The 22,057-nt window shown below is 42.7% G+C and overlaps 3 protein-coding genes across 7 annotated transcripts in view; 1 reads left to right on the top strand and 2 right to left on the bottom strand.

The window, feature by feature from the left end:
• The window catches only part of TARBP1 (TAR (HIV-1) RNA binding protein 1), a 33,002-nt gene extending 29,652 nt beyond the window's left edge, over positions 1-3,350 (top strand). For all 3 annotated transcript variants that reach the window (XM_027657303.1, XM_027657304.1, XM_027657305.1), the window contains 3 exons: positions 377-501; positions 1,585-1,721; positions 2,971-3,350. In XM_027657303.1, the coding sequence (XP_027513104.1) occupies positions 377-501; positions 1,585-1,721; positions 2,971-3,136 (428 nt within the window). In that variant the 3' untranslated portion in view covers positions 3,137-3,350. The remainder of the gene's footprint in view (positions 1-376; positions 502-1,584; positions 1,722-2,970) is intronic.
• A 647-nt stretch (positions 3,351-3,997) lies between these two features.
• On the bottom strand, positions 3,998-5,974 carry LOC113953765 (cytochrome c oxidase assembly factor 6 homolog). 2 transcript variants are annotated; one of them, XM_027657306.1, is made up of 3 exons: positions 5,875-5,974; positions 5,546-5,702; positions 3,998-4,374 (listed from the first exon to the last, which is right to left on the bottom strand). In XM_027657306.1, exons 2-3 carry the CDS (start codon positions 5,687-5,689, stop codon positions 4,279-4,281), a joined length of 240 nt encoding a protein of 79 aa, XP_027513107.1. In that variant the 5' UTR covers positions 5,690-5,702; positions 5,875-5,974; the 3' UTR covers positions 3,998-4,278. The 2 variants fall into 2 exon arrangements, with proteins under 2 accessions (XP_027513107.1, XP_027513108.1); XM_027657307.1 differs by having other exon boundaries at positions 5,879-5,897.
• Positions 5,975-14,578: 8,604 nt separating this feature from the next.
• Positions 14,579-22,057, bottom strand: part of SLC35F3 (solute carrier family 35 member F3) — a 170,914-nt gene continuing 163,435 nt past the window's right edge. For both annotated transcript variants that reach the window (XM_027657389.1, XM_027657390.1), the window contains 4 exons: positions 21,550-21,675; positions 18,902-19,094; positions 17,260-17,349; positions 14,579-16,250 (listed from right to left, as the gene is read on the bottom strand). In XM_027657389.1, the coding sequence (XP_027513190.1) occupies positions 16,006-16,250; positions 17,260-17,349; positions 18,902-19,094; positions 21,550-21,675 (654 nt within the window). In that variant the 3' untranslated portion in view covers positions 14,579-16,005. The remainder of the gene's footprint in view (positions 16,251-17,259; positions 17,350-18,901; positions 19,095-21,549; positions 21,676-22,057) is intronic.

Raw genomic sequence — 22,057 nt, 5'->3', positions numbered from 1 at the left:
ATGTGTCATTCTCTCAAGCCTTTCATTTAGCAAATGCTGGATTTAAAGCTTAAGCTTGTGTGTATATATGTCTAACCATCCATCCTTGCTAAGGCTTAGACACTAGCCCCTTATTTTGTATAATTAGTATTGTAAAAGCATGTTGTCAGACATAGTACTTTTCTAATTTTTATCTTTCTGCTAAGTTACAAAACATTTTTTTTTTCTGTTTTTTTATATGGAACAAGGCGTGGCTTGGAATAGACCTGAAACTGATAAAAATAGATGACTAAAGTAACATTGCACTTTTGCATTCTTTGGCATTTTCGCTTACTAAAGCATTCTGGCTTGGTGTTTATTTTCTACACAAAAATTACTTTATGTCTTGGTTTTGTAGGTTTATGTCGTACAAGTGAAATATTTGGAGCATCTGCATTAGTTGTCGGCAGTCTTCATTATATACAAGATAAGCAGTTCCAGCATCTTAGTGTTTCTGCAGAGCAGTGGCTCCCCCTTGTTGAGGTGAATGGAAACATTTTAATCGTTAAAAAGTGTACTGAGCACCTTCAGTTGTCAGATGCATAGTGCAGAGTCTTACATTTTATCTTGAAAAAATGAACTTTTTATTTAACAGAAGCACCCATTGTTATCTCTGACGCTTAATCTTGCATGTTTTGGTATAAGCTGTGGGTCAACCTCATAAAAAAAAGGAATTTTAAAAATACTTTCAGTTTCTTATTGCTGTGGAAAACTGATTATGTGAGCTGTCATTGTTACATCTTATTCTGTTTTATAGTGGTGTGTTGGAATTTAATGTTTATTTATAAAAGTTGAACAACGGTTTATTTATTTTGCTTTCTCCATTGCTTCTGGTAGCTTCATTGTGATTTTCTGAGTTTGCCTGAAGTTAACTTGTGCCAACTTTTAAAACTATTATCTAGTTATCAGTTTTTCCAGGTCAGCTCTAGGTCATCTGAAACACTCAGTGGAAATTTTTGATTTTTTTTTTCCCCAGGGTGTTTATTTTCAGAACAAGATATCTGTAGTGTGTTTTGCCTGAAACAGAGTGCTGATGGATACGTTTTCGTGCCTGATCTCTATACAGAAGTGTACTCATGGTAGAGCTGCTGTTGCATGAAGAAATTGGCATTTTAATACAAATAAGCAGTTTAGAGAGTAGGATTTAGATAACTAAGAAATTCTTCACTTTGAGCTATCCCAAGTTGCAGTTCAGACATATAAGGCAACTCAGTTTCAGTATTGGCTGTTCTGTTGTATTGGGAAGGAATTTCAGGTTAAATAACAGCTGTCTCTGTGCCAGAGTGATTCTTTTACATTCAGATACAAGGCTTGTAGCTGTCAGAAGCCTAGAAAAGCCTTTCTTCATTGTATTGGTGGGGTACATTTTTGTGGCATTACTAACCTTTTGTGTTATTGCTGAAGAGCTTATAAAATGTTGAGCTGTGTATACGGACAGAGTCTTCAGGGATAAAAGTCAATGATCTTAAAAACTGTCCAGGTAAATTGTTTTTTACAGTAACTTCAGAAATTTACAAAAGGTGTTATTTAAATATTTTTGTATTTCTCTCTACTTTTAATGGGTAGGTGAAACCATGTCAGCTTGTTGATTATTTACAGCAGAAGAAAACAGAAGGCTACACTATTATTGGTGTGGAGCAGACAGCTAAAAGTTTTGATCTTACAGAATATTGCTTCCCAGAGAAGTCACTATTATTGCTGGGGTAAGAACACATGCTTTTTTGTAAATCTACCTCTTGCAGTCCACCCCTTCTTCTAGTCAGAGTTTGGTCATATGAAAACCAAGTGACACTGGTAAAGGTGATTTTAGAATGGGAAGTGATTATGGAAAGAGTACAGCTTGGCTTTATGTGCTAAGGAGTAGGAGGTATTGATAGCTACTCCTGAATGATCCTTCTCCTCATACTTAATAAACTGTCCACACACTGTAACTCCTTTTTATTATGGGTCAAGGTAGCAACAGCATGGATTGTATTTTTCCAGGTGTGACAGAGATATTGTCTGTTTAGTTTAGTTATATGGGGCCCTGTATGTGTAGGCTGCGGTGAGCACAGCAAGGAGTTAAGCCTGTTTGCTCTGCTTAACTTGGTGAGGAGGGCTGGAGCAGAGGGCGAGTGTGCATAGCTGGGAGATGCTTTAAAAGTTAAGGATTGAGCACAAGATGAAGTTTTTGCAGTACAAGCAGAGGATGGGACAACAAGCAAACGGTGTCTATAAGCAGACAAACCTCAGATGTGATACAAAGGGGGAGGCTACTTAAAGAAATCCATGGTAAAGCACTTACAAGTCAGAAAGCTACTGGCATTGCAGGGCTTCAGAGTGAGACCAGGAGGAAGGGCCTGCCTATTCCTTTTAGGACAGTGTGAGCAGAAATACCTTTTTTCCAACTTTTTTATGTGTAGCTTGTCTTCAAAATGTAGTTCTCATAGTCACTTTGTTCTCTTTTAATTAACAACGTAGTTTTAATTACTGGTAACCTCTGGTATCTTCTGATGTGCTCAGTTCTGAAAAGGTAAAACTTCCAGTTCAAGGCTTCAAATGAGTTTTTGACATTCCTTTATGCCAAATGGAAAGTGAGCAGGTGAGCTTGCCTGCTGTGCCAGCAGCTTCATGCCCTGGTCATTTCATCTATAGCTGATCATTTTGCTATATATGGAGTTTAAAAATAAAAGCAGAGAGTCTTTATGTTGGGTGTTCAGCTATTGCTGGACCAGTGAACTGAAAATTGAGTGCACCACCAGTTTTCCTACATCAAAACTTAGTCAGGCCTCTCCATGTTTTCTTTGTACCTGTAATGCTTTTAAAAAATCATTTGTTGTCATCAGTTACACTTGTAGGTAGATGCACCATATTTGTCAAAGGGTATTTGGATGCTGCTGTGACATTTGTATTTTCTGCTTTCTGGAACACTTGTCATTTCTCAGATACAAGTTACTGTTTCTTCTTTACTAGAAACGAACATGAAGGAATCCCAGCAAACCTGATTCACCATCTGGATGTCTGTGTGGAAATTCCTCAACAGGGTATTATTCGATCACTCAATGTTCACGTAAGCGGAGCTCTGCTGATCTGGGAGTACACAAGGCAACAAGTGATCAAGCAAAAACAACAAAAATAACTGCCAAGAGTCTCGTGCCTTATAGTACAGCTAGGTGGCTTCCTATGGTGCTACGACATCAAATTCTGAATAGATGAGATACAAACTCAGGGTGAATGAGGATTCTTAACTTTTGCATGTTTTGTTTTCTGTAGTGTTCAGGGTGACTTTTAAATGCCTTAATACTTTACCTCCTTAAATTGTTGCATTGGAAATAAATACTATTTATATTGCATGTGGCGTGTGTGTTTTCTCTACTGTTAGAACATCAGTGCAGTACTGTGAACAATCCCACACTCAAAACCACAGGATTTTTACTGCAGTTACTTCAGTTATGGTGACTATGCTTTCAATTGAAGTGGAGCCTTTAGCCAAAGTATTAATGTTTCCAGCATCTAGATCTACTAGATTATATAATTTTTGGAAAGTAACTTCACTTACATAATTACATTAAATGGTGCCCCTTGTTTAAATGCCTTCCACAGTCAAGTTTATTAATCCTGCTCTAAACTCTCTGTATCTTTAAATGGAACTGCATCAGTAAGGTAATCAAATTATACAAAAGACCATGAGAATCATGATAAATAAACTGAAATACTTCTAGCAGAGATACTGATTGAAAACTTATCACTAATGTAAAAATTCCTATTGCTTATAAAAAATAAGCATACTCAAAATAGGTAGATTACATATCATATGCACAGGATGCATTAGGTCTTCTGATGACCACTGTTATATAAACCAATGTCTGACTTAAACTGTATTTTAAAATACTTTGAAATACTTGGTAAATGACAAATACAAATTGCATTATACCACCACCTCCTTTTGACAAGACGTGAAAGTTGGACTTTTTTTTTTTTTAAGGAAAACTTGGCTCACTTACTGAAAAAGAATTTTATTTTCTCCTTAGAATATATACATTGCAGTATTAAACAATTATTTGTGTGAAAGAATTTTAATAATTATACATTCAGACCCTTAGATTTGTGAACAGCCCTGCACCATAAGCTGTACACAACCACCTTTCAGCAGACGTGACACCTGGCAACAAGAACAGCAGTCTGCATTTCAGGGAGACAGTCTTGCACTCAGGCAGCTCCTGTTGCTTTCTCTTGCTTCTTCTTTCTATAGTTACTTGATTTATTATGAAAGCAGAGTAACTAAGACTTTCCAGCAGCTTCTGGAGGAATATACCCTTCTGTTTCAAGCTTTTTTTTATATTTTAAGAAGTCTCTTCTTTTGTCAAAATGTTTAACCTGTTTAAAAAGAGAAAAGATGTTCATCAGAAGAAACTAGCAGAGGAAGGGGTTTTATGTATCACAAGATGACTATCGAATTATCAGTGAACTTGAGGATTTTACTACACTAATTAGGAGTTTCTTCCTCTGTTGAAATAAAAGACTAAAGAATGGCATGTTTGGTTTTTGGTTTGTGGGGGCTTTTGGACCCTTTTGGAAGTGAACTTCATTTTCCTGAAGTTCACGATCCTGTTACTTCATGATCTAGTAAAAGCAGCCTCTTGCTTTGCTCTTTTCACTGCTATCCACAAAGATTATTTGTGATGCAAAGGTAAGTCCAGCAGCTTCTCTGTGGCATCGCAGACCACGTAACCTCTGAATTCATTGCCTACAGCCACTGATGTGCATGGTGGAAAGCACTGCTGATGAGACTGCCATCACCAGAGATGAAGTACAGCAGAAGTGCAGTGTTTGAAGTACAAGTCAGTGCAGCAACTGTGAAGGTACTTGGTTTTAACTGACTTCAGTCTACTAGCTGCAACGGGAACTGTTCAGCCCCTCAGATGCTACTGTTATGAAAAGACAAGTCCTATTAAAAAAGGGTTATAACTTGAGCTAAAGAAACTAAAAAGCACAACATGAGTGAGTTACATGTAGGCAGGTGGCTTACTGTGACGTTACGCTGCATGAAAAAGGATATTTTTATGCACAAGAAGGTATCAGATACCAGTCTCAAGATGCCACACAACTGTAGGCCCTGCGTGTCAGCTCCCTTCCATACTGGTCTCCTTTAGTAATAGTAATTTACGGGCACTTCTACAAGCTTTCAAGTATCTTTCAAAATGTTTTTTTCTTAATTAAATAATGAAGTTTGTATAGCTGTGTATTTATCTGAAAATCTGAGATCTTATTTTCCTTTCCCTTAGTACTATATACTGCTTCTCACAGTTCCCGGGCCAGTCAGTGGTCCATTCAGGAGCTTTCATTTCCCAACAAGGCAAACCAATTTACGCCCGGCAAGGGTGCAGGCTTATCCAGGGGAAAGCGTAAGGCTGCCCACGCTCTGCACTCCTCGAAGCTGGAGCTGCCATCCTTAACAAGGTAGCTGTGACTCCGTGTCGCTGCTGTTACAGAGTGGCAAGGACACGCTCTGTTCGTCCAGCCTTAGGCAGCTTCAGGCGGTGCTCACCCACTGCTGCGGGCAGCGCGACTCGAAGGCCCGGCGCAGCTTCTCGCACTTGGCGGCGTCATCCCCGTGGCTGTCCAGGCACTGCCAGAACTCGTCCCGGGCCCCCCAGCACGCCGTCCTCTCTTCCTTCGTCGGCGCCGCCATCCTCGCTGCCCACCTGGACACGACACACGGCGGGTGTCCCAGCACGCCTCGCCCCCGGCGCCTCCCCGCGCCTCGCCGCTCCCATGGCGGGGCGCCGGCGCTGCCCCGCCCGCGGCCCCAAGGCAGCGGGGGAAGCGGTGCCGCCGCCGGAGGGAAAGCCCCGCGCCCGCCCCACACTCACTCACCCACCCGCGGAAGGTCACGCTCCGGAAGCGGTCCCGGCCCTTCCCCCCGGCGCGATGGGAGGGCGGGCCCCGTGTCCCGGTGTCCCGCCTTGCCGGGCGGGGCTGCCGCTGCGGCCGCGATGGGATGGGGCGGTGGGAGTTTGTGTCACCCTCCGCTCTGCCGTGGCCCTCCCGTCCCAGGCCCGACAGGGCTGCCGCGTCCCCTCAATCTCAAACGATATTTGGAAGTATCACTTTTCTGTGCTTAATTTCTTTCCGGTATTATCCTCTGTTCTCTAGCACACAATAAACAATTATTTTCCTTCTAATGAATTCTGTGCAGTGCCTTAGTGGATAATTTGTTCAAAGAAATGAAGTGTCTCTGCTTTCTTTTTGAGACATAGGAAAGCCAGTTGGATAATATCGTTGCGTAAAATGTTTGGGGCCAGGACCGGTTTACATTTGGTGTTTATAAAGCCCTAGGAGTTGGAACTCAAGTAAACAGTAGTGACACGCAGTCTGAACTGCTTCAGGTTTGCTAATTCAATGAATTAGGAAAAAAAAAATCTGAGAGCACTTACGGCACTGTAAATTTCTTGCAGTTTAAATACCAAAACAGTAAGGTAGTGACTGGATGGAAGGCTGATAATGATAGCGAGTACACATCACACATTTTTGGCAGTTTACCTTACAGGATGATTCTCTCCTGAGAGTTGGTCCATTGATTTCGTTCAGTACGCTTCTTACACAAATTACTCTGGAAAGGTTTCTCAGAATGGACTCAGTTGCTGAGTCAAGATGATAATAAAAACTAGTTTACCCCAGTGGAAGAAAAATGTACCTGTAGTCAGGGATGGTAAAACAACAGCAGAAGCCTGGGGATGGTCAGGTGGGCACCCAGTGGCCTCAGCCCAGGAGCAGCCTCAGGTCCAAACCTACAGTGCTGGTATAGAGCATCAGGGAGCAAACTCTGTTTCGTTATTTCATCTGGGATTTGGTGGCATTTCCTTGTGGCAGCCTGTAAGCCAAAGAATTGGTAGTTTCCTTTTATACATCAGCCTCCTGGATATGTGGAGCAGTTTTGAAAGCCATGGTGCATGTTCCCATAGTAATGCTGTGCAGTTTTGGGAAGGGTGATATTTTGGCAGCTGGCTCTGGGAGTTGCTGAACCCGCGGCAGCTCTCAGACCGCCTGTCAGCTTTACAGGGAGTTTTTCCTGACAGGTCCACGACCATCTGGCAGCTTTACTAGTAGTTCGCTGATATCCGATGCTCTGTCTGGTGTTTGAGGCAGCCCATTCGAGGAATGGGTGTAGCTGTTGACCTTCCTTGAGCTGCATTTCTTCCTCAGCATGTGGTCACGGTAGTGGCTGCTGGTGGAGGGCATCCTTTCCTGGTTCTCCTTGCAGATGGCTCACTCCTCTTGATATATGAAAGCTATTTTAAGAGCAGTCCAGGGATTTGAACTTCTTCAGCAGATCTCCCTTGTAAACCAGACAGATCTGGAGGGAATTTTGCTCCTAACCTGGTTCTCTTTTTTTTGAGAAATGTTAATCTGACTGCTGCTGTAAGTTGTATGGTATATAACACTGTCCATGCTCTCTTCCCTGGCCATTTGCTTAACCATGTTCTGTTTGCTACACTATGGTAGGTAAGAGATGCAAGAAATACAGTCATTTAATTTCTAATAGAACAAGGGGTTTAAGGTGATTGGAAGTTACTGCAAAAATGGAATTTCTGTTACGTTTTTATGTTGAAAAGAATTAATATTGAAGTAAATTTATATTACAGGACCCTTTTCCATTCAGGATTTTGTGAAGTAAGCTTTTACAGACATGAATATTGAAAAGAAAATTAATATTAGGTCTCAAGACTGAATCATGTGATAATGGAATATAATAATAGGAAATGTCAGTTGTGGTTTAGATTTCAAAATTTATGGTGCGTGTAAAGTTGTTTAGTTACTGCATTCACAAAACAGAAGGGATAATATAATTATATATAATTAATCACAAAGCCCAAATAGCACATCTGGGATATTTGTGATAAATAGTTTATTCTTTAATGACCTGTGGCCTGAGAAGTACTCACTGGAGACAATTGTAAGTAACTCTGTGTAATGGATATTGTGGGAATTTAGTGATCTGGTTTTAGAAAGTGTATGAATAGAAAAATACACAGATTTGTCTAATACATTTTTAATGGCATTATTTCCATTTGGTTAAACTGCCATCATAAGGAGGTGGGGTTTTTTTGGTTGTTAATTAGCCAATTCTAACTATTTATCTTTAGTCTTTTACTTTGGTAAATGAGCCCAGGAAGTAATGAATGGGATATTTATCATAACTAGGCAGAGGCTAATGTTCTAGAAAGAAGAGAGGCTGAAAAAATTCCAGATTTGTTAGGTGTGCTAGTTGCCACAGTTGAAGCTTTTGAATTATATTTCCATTTAGCAGTTAGTGAGATAGATGTTAAAGAAATAGATGCCTGTTTCCCACTGAAGCTCTTGCCAGAAATGCATTTAAAGTGAATCATGTGGAATTTATACAGTGGTTCAGCTTGTAGATTCTTTTGTGCCTGTCTTTGCTAATTGTGAAATGACGCTGTGTGTGCTTTGCCTTCCAGTAATGTCTAACAGATCACTCCTCACCTACAGCCTTACTTCCTTACTTACCCCATATTTAATTGAAATTTACCCAGCAGATTCTTGATTGGCAACCATGACGATTTCTCCTTTCACTTTGGAAGCAATTAGCACAGGTTTCCCTACCAATCTTTGATGTACTGTAGCTATGTTCAGCTTTGTGCTTATACCAGGAGCTCAGCTGATTTGTTTTTCTTTTATTGAAATAGTCTAATAGTCCATAATAGATGTTCAGGGAACTGAATTTAAAAATGAGTTCTTTAAGCAATATAGCCTTGTGTAGAACTATTTATTTTGCTGCAAATAATAACAAAGACTTACCTAAGGTAGTGTGGGACATTTTCTTCTGTTACGGAACACCAAGGGTTTCTTTTAAACAAAATTTTTAAAATATGTAGTTCAGGAGAACCATATGTTAAGATTCTTTCCCTCTTCCCCTCTTTCTCCTTCCTCCTTTCCTTCTCAAATGTCCATTAAGGATATAACTCTAACTCCTTTGGCATTACAGTGTTCCTTGCTATGCTTGGTGAAAAAAAATAATTTTAAAAAAGCAAAATCATCACAGTGATTAATTGTACCTAGTTTTATTATTAAAAAGGGAGTAAATTAAGCAAAGAAACCCCACGAAGTGCCCACAATAATCACCTCTAGATTGGAAACATTTAAGAAATATATACTATACTTTGTATGGCCTTATGCAAAGCACTCCTCTTCATTATTTCATAAAGACTTCACTCTGAGTTTTACTTTTGTGAATTTCTTTTTAACAATAACATGCTGAAACTTCAGATGAGTTAGCAAATATTTAGGTGTATGTATGAATAAAGAAGAAGTGTACAATTAGAAAGAAAATGGTAGCTTTTGTTTGGTGGTCTTAGCAAATAAATTTTCTAAATCCTCAAGAAAATGTGAATACTCATGTGATTTTTTTTTTTAACTAAATGTGTGCTGGGGCTTTTACCTTGATTTCTTCAAAATGCTTACTTTGCTGGGTGTTGTGACGAGTATCCCCACACTAGGGAGTGCCAGTGTGACATGAACATAGAGGATGAAGTACTTGCCTTGGGATACTGGGGGAGGGACAGAGGAAGAGACTACTCCAGCTTTCTGTGGTAGCTTTGTGTGTGTCAGTGGCTGCATGTGTGCAATCATCAGGTAGTGCAGGAGAGGATTTGACTAGGAGGTAAGCCATCTGTGCAGGCTGGTATGGAGACAGAGGAGAAAGAATAGACAGAATGGTGATTTTCACCTTCTCCAGACTGCTTAGTGATTTGAAGCCTGCTGAGCAAAGGCTTGCTTGTTTTTTTTGACTTCTCATGGACATCAGTGGAGTACTGTGTGGAGTGCAGTCTGAAAATCACTAGACTACCTAGAGGAGTTGTGATCATGATGACGAAAAAGCTCAACAACTGGAGTTTTAGGATTCTTTTAAGGTGAAGTAATTTACATTAATAATAGGCACTTGTTTTTCATGACAGAGTTCCATTTTTGCTCAATTGCTAGGAAGGAAGAAAACAGAAAATGGAGCATTTTGGGAAAACAGGTGATGGTGGGAATACTGACCTCACTGGAGTCCAGGTTTTAATCTTGGTTATAGAATTCTTAAAAAAATCCTGTAAGGATCTTTTAAGTGTCTGGGTCAGTTGGGGTATGTGCAGAACTTGGAGTTTGTTGTAAATATTCTGTGGAAGTTAGCCAAGGCAGCTCTCCCTAAGCAAAGGCAAAGTCTCAGTCTTTCAGTATTCTTGTCCTTTCATGTTAAAAGTAGTCTGAAGGATGGATGGCTTACTGCAGGCTTGTCTTGGCCCTTTTTTTTTTGAGATAATAGGAAGCAGTGCACTTAGATTTTCTAATGATGCTTTTTACCAAATAAATGAAGCTACTGTGGATGGCAAGAGGTTTTCTTGTGGATTAATAACTGGTTAGTGAGGCAGGAAACAGCAGGAATAAATTATTGCTGTTCAAAAGGAGAGAGATTACCAAAGGAGCTGTGCAATCTAAAGACTGGTCAAAACCACCCATTTACTGATCATACTTTTTTACTGTTTCAAGAGAGTGAAGAGTTACCACTGAGAAAGGATCTGTCACTGTCATGTAGCCAAGAAGCAAAATAGCTGGTGGCATTCAGCATTAACAGATATGAGGTAAAGGACATGGTAAAAAAGTCTAAGATACATGGTGAGGGGCTCTAAGTTTACTGTTGTCACTCATCAGAAAAATTCTCAATTTATGGTAGATATATGCTCTGTTAAAGCACATCTACTTTAGTTCTCTTCATTTGAGTGAAAGATGCTCTGCAGGTTGGTTGCTGTTGTTCCTAATCAATGCACTGATGGCTACGCTGAGATGTTATGTGGACTGAATCTAGAACTGGAGGGAAACCTGGGAATGAGGATCTGGAAAACTCATTTGAGTTCTCTTCTGAAAGATCATCTAGTTCAGCAGTAGGATTAAAGAAATATCTCTAGATCATTGCAGAGAAATTGCATATAACAGGTTCTTAAATACACTGCTCTTATGAGCTCCACAACCTCCCTTGTTTAAGTCTTTTCCAGAACTATAACTCTGCTTATAAGTTCCGCTCTTCACCATCAAGAAGTTGGTTGTATCCTAGTTTATCTGTAATGTGCAGGGAGAAATACTGATTGCCACCTTCTTTAAAATGATCTTGTGCAAATATAAAGATCTCTCTAGTAGGGTTTCAGGTAGAAAAATAAAATTGTGAGGTTTATTATTTTCAGAAACATTAGTTTGAGCTACTGATCCTGTCCTTAGGAAAGAGATTTCCTCTTAGAAGTTTTTTAGGCTACTGATCGGTGTCTGTTCATTTGACTTCCTTTTCATTTTCATAAGATCTTTCAGCTCTTTTTTCCCTTATTTCCCTTTCTAATGTTCAGGACTTCTAGATAAGATGCTGGCTATTATGGAAATGCCCTAGAACCAGCTAAAGAAGAAAATCTAGTTGCTTCTCTTTTAATAATGATGAGGTAATTAAATTCATCCATCAAAATCCATTACTGCAGGCAGTTCCTGCAAAGACAGCTTGCATGAGGACTGGATTGTGAAAGAAGATTCTCAGCCTTGGCCTTTGCCAAGGTGTAGTTCAGGCCTTGAAAGACTCCATCCTTTCTGCAGTACAAATCAGGGACATGAAGGCAAACTCTCTGTGATTTATGACTTTACAGCATGTGCACAAACTCAAGTTGTTGCAAGGGACAGATGGGCATCTTTCCCTGGAAAGCGTTTTCTAAAAGGTATTTATTTCTTGATCCCATCATCAGCTTTCTTGTGCTCTTGCTTCACACCAGCTACATTGTTTCTGGCTTCTATTCTTTCCCCATTCCTTGAAGAAACACCCAGTCCAAGCCTGCTGTCTGAGTCCACATTGCCAAGACAAGGTGGCTGATGCTATTCCTAAGGTTTCTGAACATCCTTTTCCATACGTTCCAGTTGTGCAGATTTGTGAGTTTATTGAGGATATGATCCAGAGCTATGGAAATCCATTCAGAATTTTGTGTTCACTGCACAGGGAAACCTTTGCTTTTCAGTGGGTTTTCAGGCCTGCAGGCACAGTAGCAGACAGGCTTTTGACCAGAAATGGTGTCACCCTGGTGATGTTACCTTCTCTATAGGGTGAAGATAATGTCTCTATTAACTCTGACTAACTCAATATTGCACTAGCTTTGTTACGGAGAACTCTGGAGAGCTGGGGATGAGTGACTTGTCCCTGAGCTCACAGGAGACATTAATTCATCCCCAGAACATGGTGATCTGCAGGTCCTGCTAGTGTCTACCATTAGCTCCCAAACCAGTTAAGCTACATATTGGTTTCAGTGTCTTCTGTTTATCTGTTGATTACTGTGGTTGGATATCTGCCTTTCATGGATATTTTCTGAAGACTACTGATATGAATACAACCATTCTAGATAGAAGAACAGGAGAAACTTTTTCAAATGAGCCCATCTCTGCCTCAAGGGCTGATGAGAGGCTCGTGCAGCCACTGTGGAGAACTGCAATAAAAGTTATGATATAAGTAGCAGCAGGAGAGAACCATAGACAACAGACCAAGGAAAGAGACACACCAGGGAGGAGGAGAACTTCTGTGCCTGCTTCGAATTCCTCACTGCTGTATTGTGCAGCAGTGAAAGCTGGCAGCTGCAATGAGGTCTGGTGATGCTGTTTACTTTCCTGAGATTTTTTTTTTCCAACTTGCTCTTTTAACAAGCCCACTGGATTATTACTAGTTTTCCCCTTTGCTGGAGGAGCTAAAGACACTTCAAGAGCTAAGCTGGGGTGGCAAGTTGCCAGTCCAGGTCAGCCTTTAAACAAGGGTGCACACTGGTGCTCTGTGAGGGCAGGAGCCACACACTCACAATGCAGGAGATCAGCTTCAAAGACACCAGGCAGGGACCTGCAGTTCTGCCCCAGTAGGGAGGTTCGAGGTGGCTACGGGTGGGCTAAAAGTGCTGGTTCCAGTCTTGTATTGCTCTCTGCTGCAGAGAGCAGCGTGGGGTCCACACAGGCCAGCAGGGTCTCCGACTCCCAGGGTGCTGCAGAGATTGCACCCAGTGCTTTTGGCCTAAGAGGACAAGCAGGAGAGCCTGCTACAACTCAGCCGTCCTCTCCAAGGCACTGAATTTGTCCTGAGAGTCCTTCAGCATTCTGAGATCAGAAGCATTCAATCTTCCCTTCACCTGAAGGGCAGCCCATTTACATCTAATGCCTTTGCAGAAGGGTTTGCTCTCTGGCTTGTCCTTCTGATGAGGGCCAACAAATCCAGTTCCTTTCATTCCTCAGCTTCAGACCTGTGGTGCTTTGGCACTTAGAGATGCACACACATACCATATGGACATGCTGCTTTCCTGATGTTCTCCTAGTCACATCCTGGGCTTCACTGCCTGGAAGGTTTTACTGCACAGTGACTTATCATCAGACCAGGTATTTATGCTTAGGGCAAAGCGTTGCCTGAAGAAATATAGGTCACTTCATCTGATTAATTTGTCTATGTGCAGTTTAAAATTGCTTGACATGGAAAATCTAGTTGGTTCTAGTGAGCTCCCACTCAGGAGAGATAGTAATAAAGTGCTGTTTGAAATCCTGGTCCTTGAATCCTAAATCCTTAGCCTGTTCTCAGGAAGGATGAGCCAACAGAAGCAATGACAGTTGCATCTGGTAAATCACGGAGTTTTACTAATGCTGCTATCCCTTCTGGTGCATAAATTCTCCCACAACCCATACTGAATGCTAAAAAATCTGCTTCCATTTTGGTTATAAACACACATTAGTCGCAGTTTTTAAAGGGGCATTTAGAGCCTTTTGGATACCTACCAGACTGCATCAAACACACAGTAAAGGAATGTGGAGATCACAGAACGTGCCACTTATTGGGACTATGGAAAATGGATTGTATTTTCTTCTCTGGCCTTGCCTCAGAGAGGTTTGGGAAGGAGTGTGAGGTTCTTTGAGGACGACAAAATGATAAAGTTGAATTTGGGAGCTTTGAGGTCAAGTCTCTATGTGTGCCCTTCAAAGCAGTTATTAGAATTGTCCCTTTGCCCTCCTCTGCTTCCCAAACAGATAGGTTTAAAAATTCAGGTGTGTAACACTGAACGGCACAGTTGTTGTGAGCAGCTTCAGATTTGCTTGTGTGTGTAATCTCTGTTAGCAAGTCTTTAGTGTTGGGTCATCAAGTGATATGTGGGGGATAAACATACAGCCTGGACTAAGGCCTAATTATTAATGTACAAATTCATGTCCCACTCATAGCACCTAAATACCTGTTAGCATATGTATGGGTGTCACTGATGCATTTAAAGGAAGGTCATCTTTTCCTTTAGTCTGCTTCGGCTGGACATGTATTTCCTGACTGATGCCTAACAGCATCCCTCCACATGGATTTGTCCAGGTAGTCTAGAGAAGACTTTCTTGTCAAGGACAGACTGGCTACCAGTGCACTGAGCTGCAGCCTTGTTATTTTGATGATCGTGTCTCTCCCTTCTGATCACTTTGGCTAAATACTACCCACAGTCAAACTGCAGTAAAGGTGCAATCAAGAGACGGAAACGGAGAGCACTGACCGAGGTTGAGTTTAAAATCTTTTATTATTTAGCTTTGCCAAACAGATAATGGAATCTGAAGTTGATTTGCTAAAATGTTTTGAAGTGGATGCCACCCCTGCCTGAGACAAAGAGGACCTCAATGGCAGCAGGGACCTTAGGCTATGGCAGCAGTTCAAAAGAACACTTTTAATTTTGTATGCAACAATGTAAACTTCAAAAATAGTAAACTATAACCTTTTTTCCCCCTGTTTTTACATAGCATGTGATCTATCACAGATAGAAATTTAATGGCGAACCAAAATCGCGTAAGTAAACATCCTGGTGCTTACAAGTTTCGTAAAAAGTGTTACATTTGATGTAAATATCTTACATTTTTAACTCTTAACACTCACAATTATGGAGTAAAAGCAACTGGCGATTCACCCCCTTAGTCCATGCTCTCAGACTGTACATCAGCAACCACACTCTTGCCAGTCCCTTTGATCATTTTCGGTCAGATTGTCCCACACATGACCAAGACTTCCCCTTCCTCACATTGGCATTAATCAAGCGCAGCTCCACACAGGGGTAAAACCTGTGAAGTGAGGAGAGAACCAGGTCTCCTGCGCTAAAACTTTCAGTCCCCTGGACCCTGTGTTCCCACAGAAGTCATGGCGTGTATGGGAGGCACGTCCTGATGTCAGTGGGAATTTCGGGTCCCTTGGGGCCGCAAACCTGAGCCCTGCCATTGCAAGTGCCTCGCAGCAGGACCTGGTTCTGTGTGGATAAAGACAAGAGTTCTGTAGAAGGCACTGGATTTCTCTTGCATGATTTTAAACGTGGACTACAGTCATATGCAGAATAAGGAGATTTGGGCTCTAGACTGCTTTCTCTCTAGTGCTTTAGTGCAAGCATTTTTAGCGCTTGAATTTTCCCTGTTTGCAGCGCAACATGCGCTCATCTACATAGAGTGATTTCTAAATCTAACTTCCACTCTTCCCCCCATCTTCCCGTCCCTGAAAAGATTCCTTTTTTTGTTCCTTGAAAACTTTCAAAGTACAGCTCTGGTCAAAAATAAACGTGTGATGTAGCATAGCATTTGTTTCTTTTAAATCACAGTGTGCAATGCATCATTCAGTACCTAATGTTCAAAATGTCTGCCCTGCTTTTCATGAAAGTCATTCTTTAAAATAACCTATGCAAATATATTTTGACTATATATTACATTCATTTAAAAAGAGAAGAGAGGTTCTTGGTTTGCAGTTTTTTTCAGTGTACTACTTAAGTGAAAGGTTTGATGTGAAAAAAATACAAGCAAACTGGACATGCCGAGACTTGATGCTTTAGATGGTGATCATATCAAAACTGTACAGGTATGTACACCGTGTTGGACAGGTGTGCTTCTTCCCAAGAAAAGACCTTTGCATCATCATATATAAGGTTAACCACAAAGTTTTGGTAAAAAGAGCATTTAATGAGCAAAGGATGACATGGAGGGGCGAGTTCTCCGGCTTTTGTTAGGCAGTCCTGAAGCAATGTCTCCATTCCCTTCGGGAATTTCTTCCTTCTTCCGGACTTTGAGACGCGTGAGGAGCTTTATTACCCAGACGTCCCACTCCTCTGGCAAGAGCAACAGAAGGAAGCCCAGGCCAATAATGATGATGGCAATTACTCGGACACTGTTGAAGACAATTTCACTCGTGTAGTGATCAACAACTGTGTGGGACATTGAATGGGTGTTATTACATGAGAAAAAGCATTAGGGCAGTATCTCCTTCCCGCCCCCTCACCTCCCCAACTCTGAGGGCTGGCTGTGGCAGGAGAACATGACCATGGAGGCAATGATAGCAGGGGCTATCCTTCCTGCTGGATTAGCACACAGCAGGGTACATTCCTGCCTTGAACAGCACAGGAACTCCCATTGAGGTCCAGGTATGCAGAGAAAGGGGCCTTTCCCTTCCCCGGTACAGCAGCCTCTTTGTGCAAATTTTTCTTCTCACCCTGACTGCCCTGCTGAGTAACAAACCCTGCACAGGCTGAGCCGTGCACACCGTTTGGTACCCAACTCTGCCAGAGCAGTGCCCAGCTCTGCGTGCATGTAGTGGGAGCTGCCACTTGCACTGTGGCACCAGTTGAGCATGCTGGGTTTTAGGAACGGTGGCTCTGTTTTGGGTTGGGGTTGCCTCTGCACTCCTCTGCCCAGTCGTCTTGGACTCTGCCATCTCTTGGCTTTAACTAAATTTCAGAAAAGTGTTGGAGAAATGTACCAGCCTACGCCCAAAACTGAATTGTCTAGTGCTCTTGATAAACACCTGCCATGTTATTTACAAGGCGAGCAGAATTACTAGTACCTATCTGCTCTAAAATTAAGCAATTTTATTTATTTTGTGTTAAACCTGCCTTAAGAAATGATTTCTGCTTCATCCACGAGTTTTCATTTCAGCTCAGGGATGAATGACTTCAAATATACTTTGTTTTCCAGTATATAGGCTTCTTCAGACACTAACTTACAAAACAGTTCTAGTGGTTATGAATATTCATGTAGTATTATGCAATACATATTTAACACCTAAAGAATAAATTTTTAATCAGTGTCATCTCTGTAAGTCTTTGAGAGAAGATGCAAAACATGTTTAATAAAACTATTTGCTTTTATCCCTGCTGTGTATTTGAAAGGCCAAAGATTTAATGTATACATTGAGATGCAAAAGACAGAAATTATTACCTGCGTTCACTGGGACACTCAGTACAATTCCAAGAGAAATCAAGGTGGGGTAGGTAATAGCAATCCCAAAATTTAGTAGAATATTGAATGCTGAAGAAGGAAAGAAAAACACCTTTCGGTACAGTGACATTAGGCAGAAGGAATGTTACTTGAAGCATTTATGCTTTATTACTCTCTCTGCTTGTTGTTCAAACAGAAGATACATTAACTTCTGTTGTTATTCCTGGAAGATACCAGAGGACAGAGGTCTGTGTGCTGGATGTCCACCTGCCTGAGACACTGCTGTTTATGGGGAACTCTGTATCCCACTGGAGTGCAGTGGCAGGATCAAGGTGAGGCTTGGGTACAGCCTGCCTCTCAGTGTTATGTGCAGTAATTCCCACTCTGCACTGATCCACTTTGCCCTGCTGAAAGACTAAACACTCTTCATCTGGGAGTTTCAGCCAAACAGTAGCTTCTGTTCTTTTTTGTAGAAAAGCTGCCCCCAGCTGCAAGTGGAAGATGGTGTAAGTCTCACCCTCTTCCAGGCAGGAACTTGCTAAATATAATTTCATACAATGAAATTATAATATCATTATAATATCATTACAATGGAATGATTATAATATCACTCCATTGTAATACCACACACTCTTCATCAAGTGTCTTATGACAAATTAATAATTGCTTTGGACCAAATTCACTCTTGTTTTAAGGTGATTGGCTTTACCAGAGTCAGGAAGGCCTTGCCAATACTGAGCTCGGGCTCTGACTCTCTTCTAGTAGTATCCATGTATTGCACACCCCAGTGATCACTTGCCAAGTTCTGTACTACTTGCTTACAGACACCTTCCATTGAGTCCACTGATAAATAACCTGGAGGTATTTCTGGAGTTAGTAATTTTGACTGTTCAGGGTAAAAGGAGCTCGGACTGAAGATAGGGATAGAGAAGAGCTATTTCCAGTAGAAATTATTATTTTAGGAGATGTGATTCCATCATCCAGTTTAGGGACCAACTGTGGCAGCAAGTCATCTCATCTAGTTCAACAGTGAACAACATAACACTTCTGATAACCATTAACCATTAAAGCTTAGATTTGGAATCCCTTCCCAGCGGAGTTCCTTTGGTGGCACAGCAGTGGCAGCAGAAGAGAGGAGTGCCACCTACCAAGTTTCCACCAGCACTATGCAACACTACATTTTCAAAAGTTTCCCTCTCTTTAGGAGTAGCAATTATCTATTACTACAGGCATCAGAGGCACTGGAGTCCGGCCTTGACTGGCCTGGCCCAACCTCCTTGCTCTGGGGATGCTGATGAGCCCAACATAATGCCCCACCAGGAGGGCTGCTTCCTGTTGCAGCCCAGGCAAGTGTCACCTGTCTCTGTAATGCAGAGTTCACAAGTAGGAGTTAGGACAAGCCTTACAGTTTAGTCCTGCACCTTTAATGAAAACCACAGTATTTTGGCTTCGTAAAAATAGCAGAAGTGAGGTATACATTGCCACCTAGGAATAGACCCTCTCAGGATATCTTAAGCTAGTAATCATGTTGAGAAGAAGTGAAAACAGCTCCAGTATGTAATAGGTCTGCAGCTTCCACCAGTGGTCAATCTGTGGCACTCTCCTCCACCCTAAGCACTGTGAAAGCCCCCCATATACTCACTCAATAAGAGAATTGAAAATCCGCAGAGGTTTCCCCAAGGAACGATGTCAAAAGAGCTCCAGTACTCCACTTTGGTAAAATAAAGGATGACAGGAATACAGGTAACGAAGAGGATGTTGAAGACAGCTAACACAGACAGGAATAAGGCAGCTTCTCCAAATTTAGCACTGCCCAAAAGAAGTTTGAATAAAACCTACAAGAGGAAAATACATGGTTTTAACTCTCTTGCACTGCATCCCTGGAAGGCTGGTGTTCTGTCCTGGCTCCAGTGGAACTGAGCATCCTGCCCTAATGGGCAATGATTGGGCCCAAGAAGCTGGGTCCCAAGCAATGTCAGCCCACACCTATGCAGTGATGCTTGCTGGACGCTTGAGATGGCTGCTCATGCAACTGTGGAGAGCAGCTTGTGTGGCCCAGCCCTCTCCCTCCTGCCACCTCTTGGAACACAGGCAGGGGCAGGTGCCAATTGAGTCCGTGCAGGAAGGGGACTCAGCACTTTTGTCTGTGCATGTTCTGAAAGGAAAGGTCACTAACCCTAGCTTAGACGCTTTACTCTTTTTTTTCTGCACCTCCAGAAAACTTGACATTAAAACCAGAATACTTGGTGGAGCAGGACAGGAGGAGGAGAGGAAGCAATGACCTCCCTGCATCACTGGTCCAGGCCTTGGGCTGCCACCTGGGGAGTGCTATGGTGGTGAGGAAGTGCAGTCCATGCTGTCTGGCTGTCCTTGCACCTTCTCCCTGGGAACTCATCCCCAGAAGACAGTGTAGCAGCAGCACCTCAGTCCAGAGCATAGATGCAGCCTGGCTGATGAGACTGCAGGGAGGGATTTCAAAGCTTTGGTTTGTTAGTGGGAGAAGGAAAAAGATAATAGAAATGAAGGATGCGACTGGCCCATTTGGGGAGTGCCTGTGGACAGGTCTTGTCTGGAGTCTACATCAGTTTTTCACCACACATCTGCAGAGGATCTGTTGGACACCGTGGGCTGTCTGTACAATTTTCTCTGCCACTGGCTGCAAACCAGGACAGCCAATGGGCTCTGACTTACTGGTTTGTGCTGGAATGGCAGCCCCCCTGGCCTGCGTCAGCTCTCTCTCCTTTGCCTACCCAGAGCAGGCAAGTCTGCAGGGCTGTCTGCTCACAGGGCTCTGCCCACTCCCATCACCTCGCAGCCATCACTGGCCAGTGCAGCTGTGTTGCTGTTCTGCATAAGGGAGCAAAATGTCCCAAAAGCCACTCATTTGCCACCTGAGAACAGCATGTTGCCCCTGGCAGGGCAGAGAGCTGGTACAGCAGACTGAAGTGTCTGTGCCTGGGGTAACAGAGCTGGTCAAGGTGGCTCTGCTGGACGGGGCACAACCTGTCTGCCTGCAGATCTGCCTGCCTCTTTGGCACACACAACTCATGGAAACTGAGCCAGACTGTGGAAAGGAAAAGCAGAGTGGCAGCAGCAGTGGCAGTGGCATGCATTGCACAACAAGGTGCTCGGCTCCATCTGTCCTGGCATGCAAGGCGCACTGCAGAGTAACACCCTGCCAGCACTGCCACCACCACCTCCTTGTACATGGGCCCTGGTGGAGCAGCCCTGAGACTCCCATCCCTGCAAGGAGCAGCAGTGTCATGGGAGAGGGGGCAGAGCTAGGCTCTGGCCTTGAATAACTCTGCCTGCCTGCAGATGACTCCAGAGCCATGACATTTCTTTGGGTCTGGAGGACCACATTTCTGGTCTTGCAAAGGAATGCTATTTTAGAGGAAAGAGCTGTACGAAACTTCATGACCTTCCTGATGTAAGACATCGTCTGATCTGAAAAAGTGAGCAGAAAGCAATGCAGCACTGTGCTGAGGGGCACAGGCAGGCGCTTCTCAGTTTGGTTAGTCTCCCTGGACTGCCTCTATTATGGCTGCAGGGCTTTCCTGCCCAATTTCTGTTGGATGACTGGTACGGTGCAATTCATTAGACCATACGGAGATGTCTACACCTCCTTCTAGTCTACACATCTGAGCCAGAGTGGGTGAACCACACCCTATAAAATGCTTATTCCTCAGTGTGGACTGTGACTCTGAGTGCCATGAGCAGCACAGACACAAATGCCTCTCAGGCTGAGTGAAATGGCTCTGCCCTGCAAAGAAGGCTGCATGTCTGTCATCTTACACATAGTGCCGCTCATCTGGCTGGTAAGGATGAGGTCTTGATTCATAGGCATGTGCTTTGGACTTTAGGCATGTGATTATTTCCATGATAAGCAATACCAAGCAAGCCCAAAGCAGGCTCCATATGCCACTGAAGGAGGACTGGCAAGGGGAAGTAACAAACTGACTTGAAAAAGAAGCTAAATCTCTGCAGAGTGAGTGATTAAATCCAGCACCTATAGAAAAGCAGCCTCATTTTTCAAGAATATGGGACATCTGTAAACCCTCCTGTGGACTCTGGAGAAGACTATACCCAGGAATTATGAGTTTTTATCCTAAGTGAGGGCAGACATCAAAACAAGGGAACACCTGAATGCAGCATTGCATGGCAGAGCTTTCAAAGAAGGGCATGTGGCACTGAACTGCACAGAGGTTTGCAAGTATGACAGGGACAGTTAAAGTGAGTGACGAGGGTGACAGGCATCTTTCTAGGGGGGAAAGACCCAGGTGTACTTACCTTGTAGAGAGCAGACATTGAGGCAGAACCCACCACGAGGGCTATCCCAATAACTGAGTGGCTGTGAAACCCATCGGCATATGTCATCATAACAATCCCTGCAATAGCAAATATAGCAGCCACGATCTGGTTGGAGACAAAGAGACAAAGCAAGAAAGTGTTACTAAACAACCTCCACAATGGAAAACAGGCACGTAGCTTTAAATGTACTTCTGTTCTTCTGCACTTCTGCATCATCTGCTTATGTAGAAAAATAATAGCAAGCCCCTGATACCCAGGGAGTGAATGCTGCCTGCCCTAGCGGTTTCTCTGGCTGCAGGGAAGCTGCAGGCAGAGCTGGAAGGAGTGGCTGTTCTGGGAGTGTGCAGCAAGCCAGACCAGAGGGCTCAGTGTCTCTGACTGAGCTGAAGCAGGGATTTAATCTCTGTCACTGAGCCTCACCATCAGTGGGTCACTGCAGCCTGTGCGTGACAATAATACACAAGTAAGTTATTCCCTGGCACTTGCA

Source organism: Corapipo altera, unplaced genomic scaffold, assembly GCF_003945725.1.
Source record: "Corapipo altera isolate COAL_440 unplaced genomic scaffold, ASM394572v1 2c, whole genome shotgun sequence".
Classification (NCBI taxonomy): domain Eukaryota; kingdom Metazoa; phylum Chordata; class Aves; order Passeriformes; family Pipridae; genus Corapipo; species Corapipo altera.
The sequence above is the reverse complement of the archived record's forward strand: the minus strand, read 5'-3'. Positions and strand labels throughout refer to the sequence as shown.

Bases quoted from the DNA above. Each gene is read 5' to 3' on its own strand.
- LOC113953765 (XM_027657306.1), bottom strand. From the start codon at position 5,689: ATGGCGGCGCCGACGAAGGAAGAGAGGACGGCGTGCTGGGGGGCCCGG. The intron at 4,375-5,545 runs GTGAGCACCGCC...CTTTTTAAACAG, and splicing joins CGCGCTGCCCGCAGCAGTGG to GTTAAACATTTTGACAAAAG.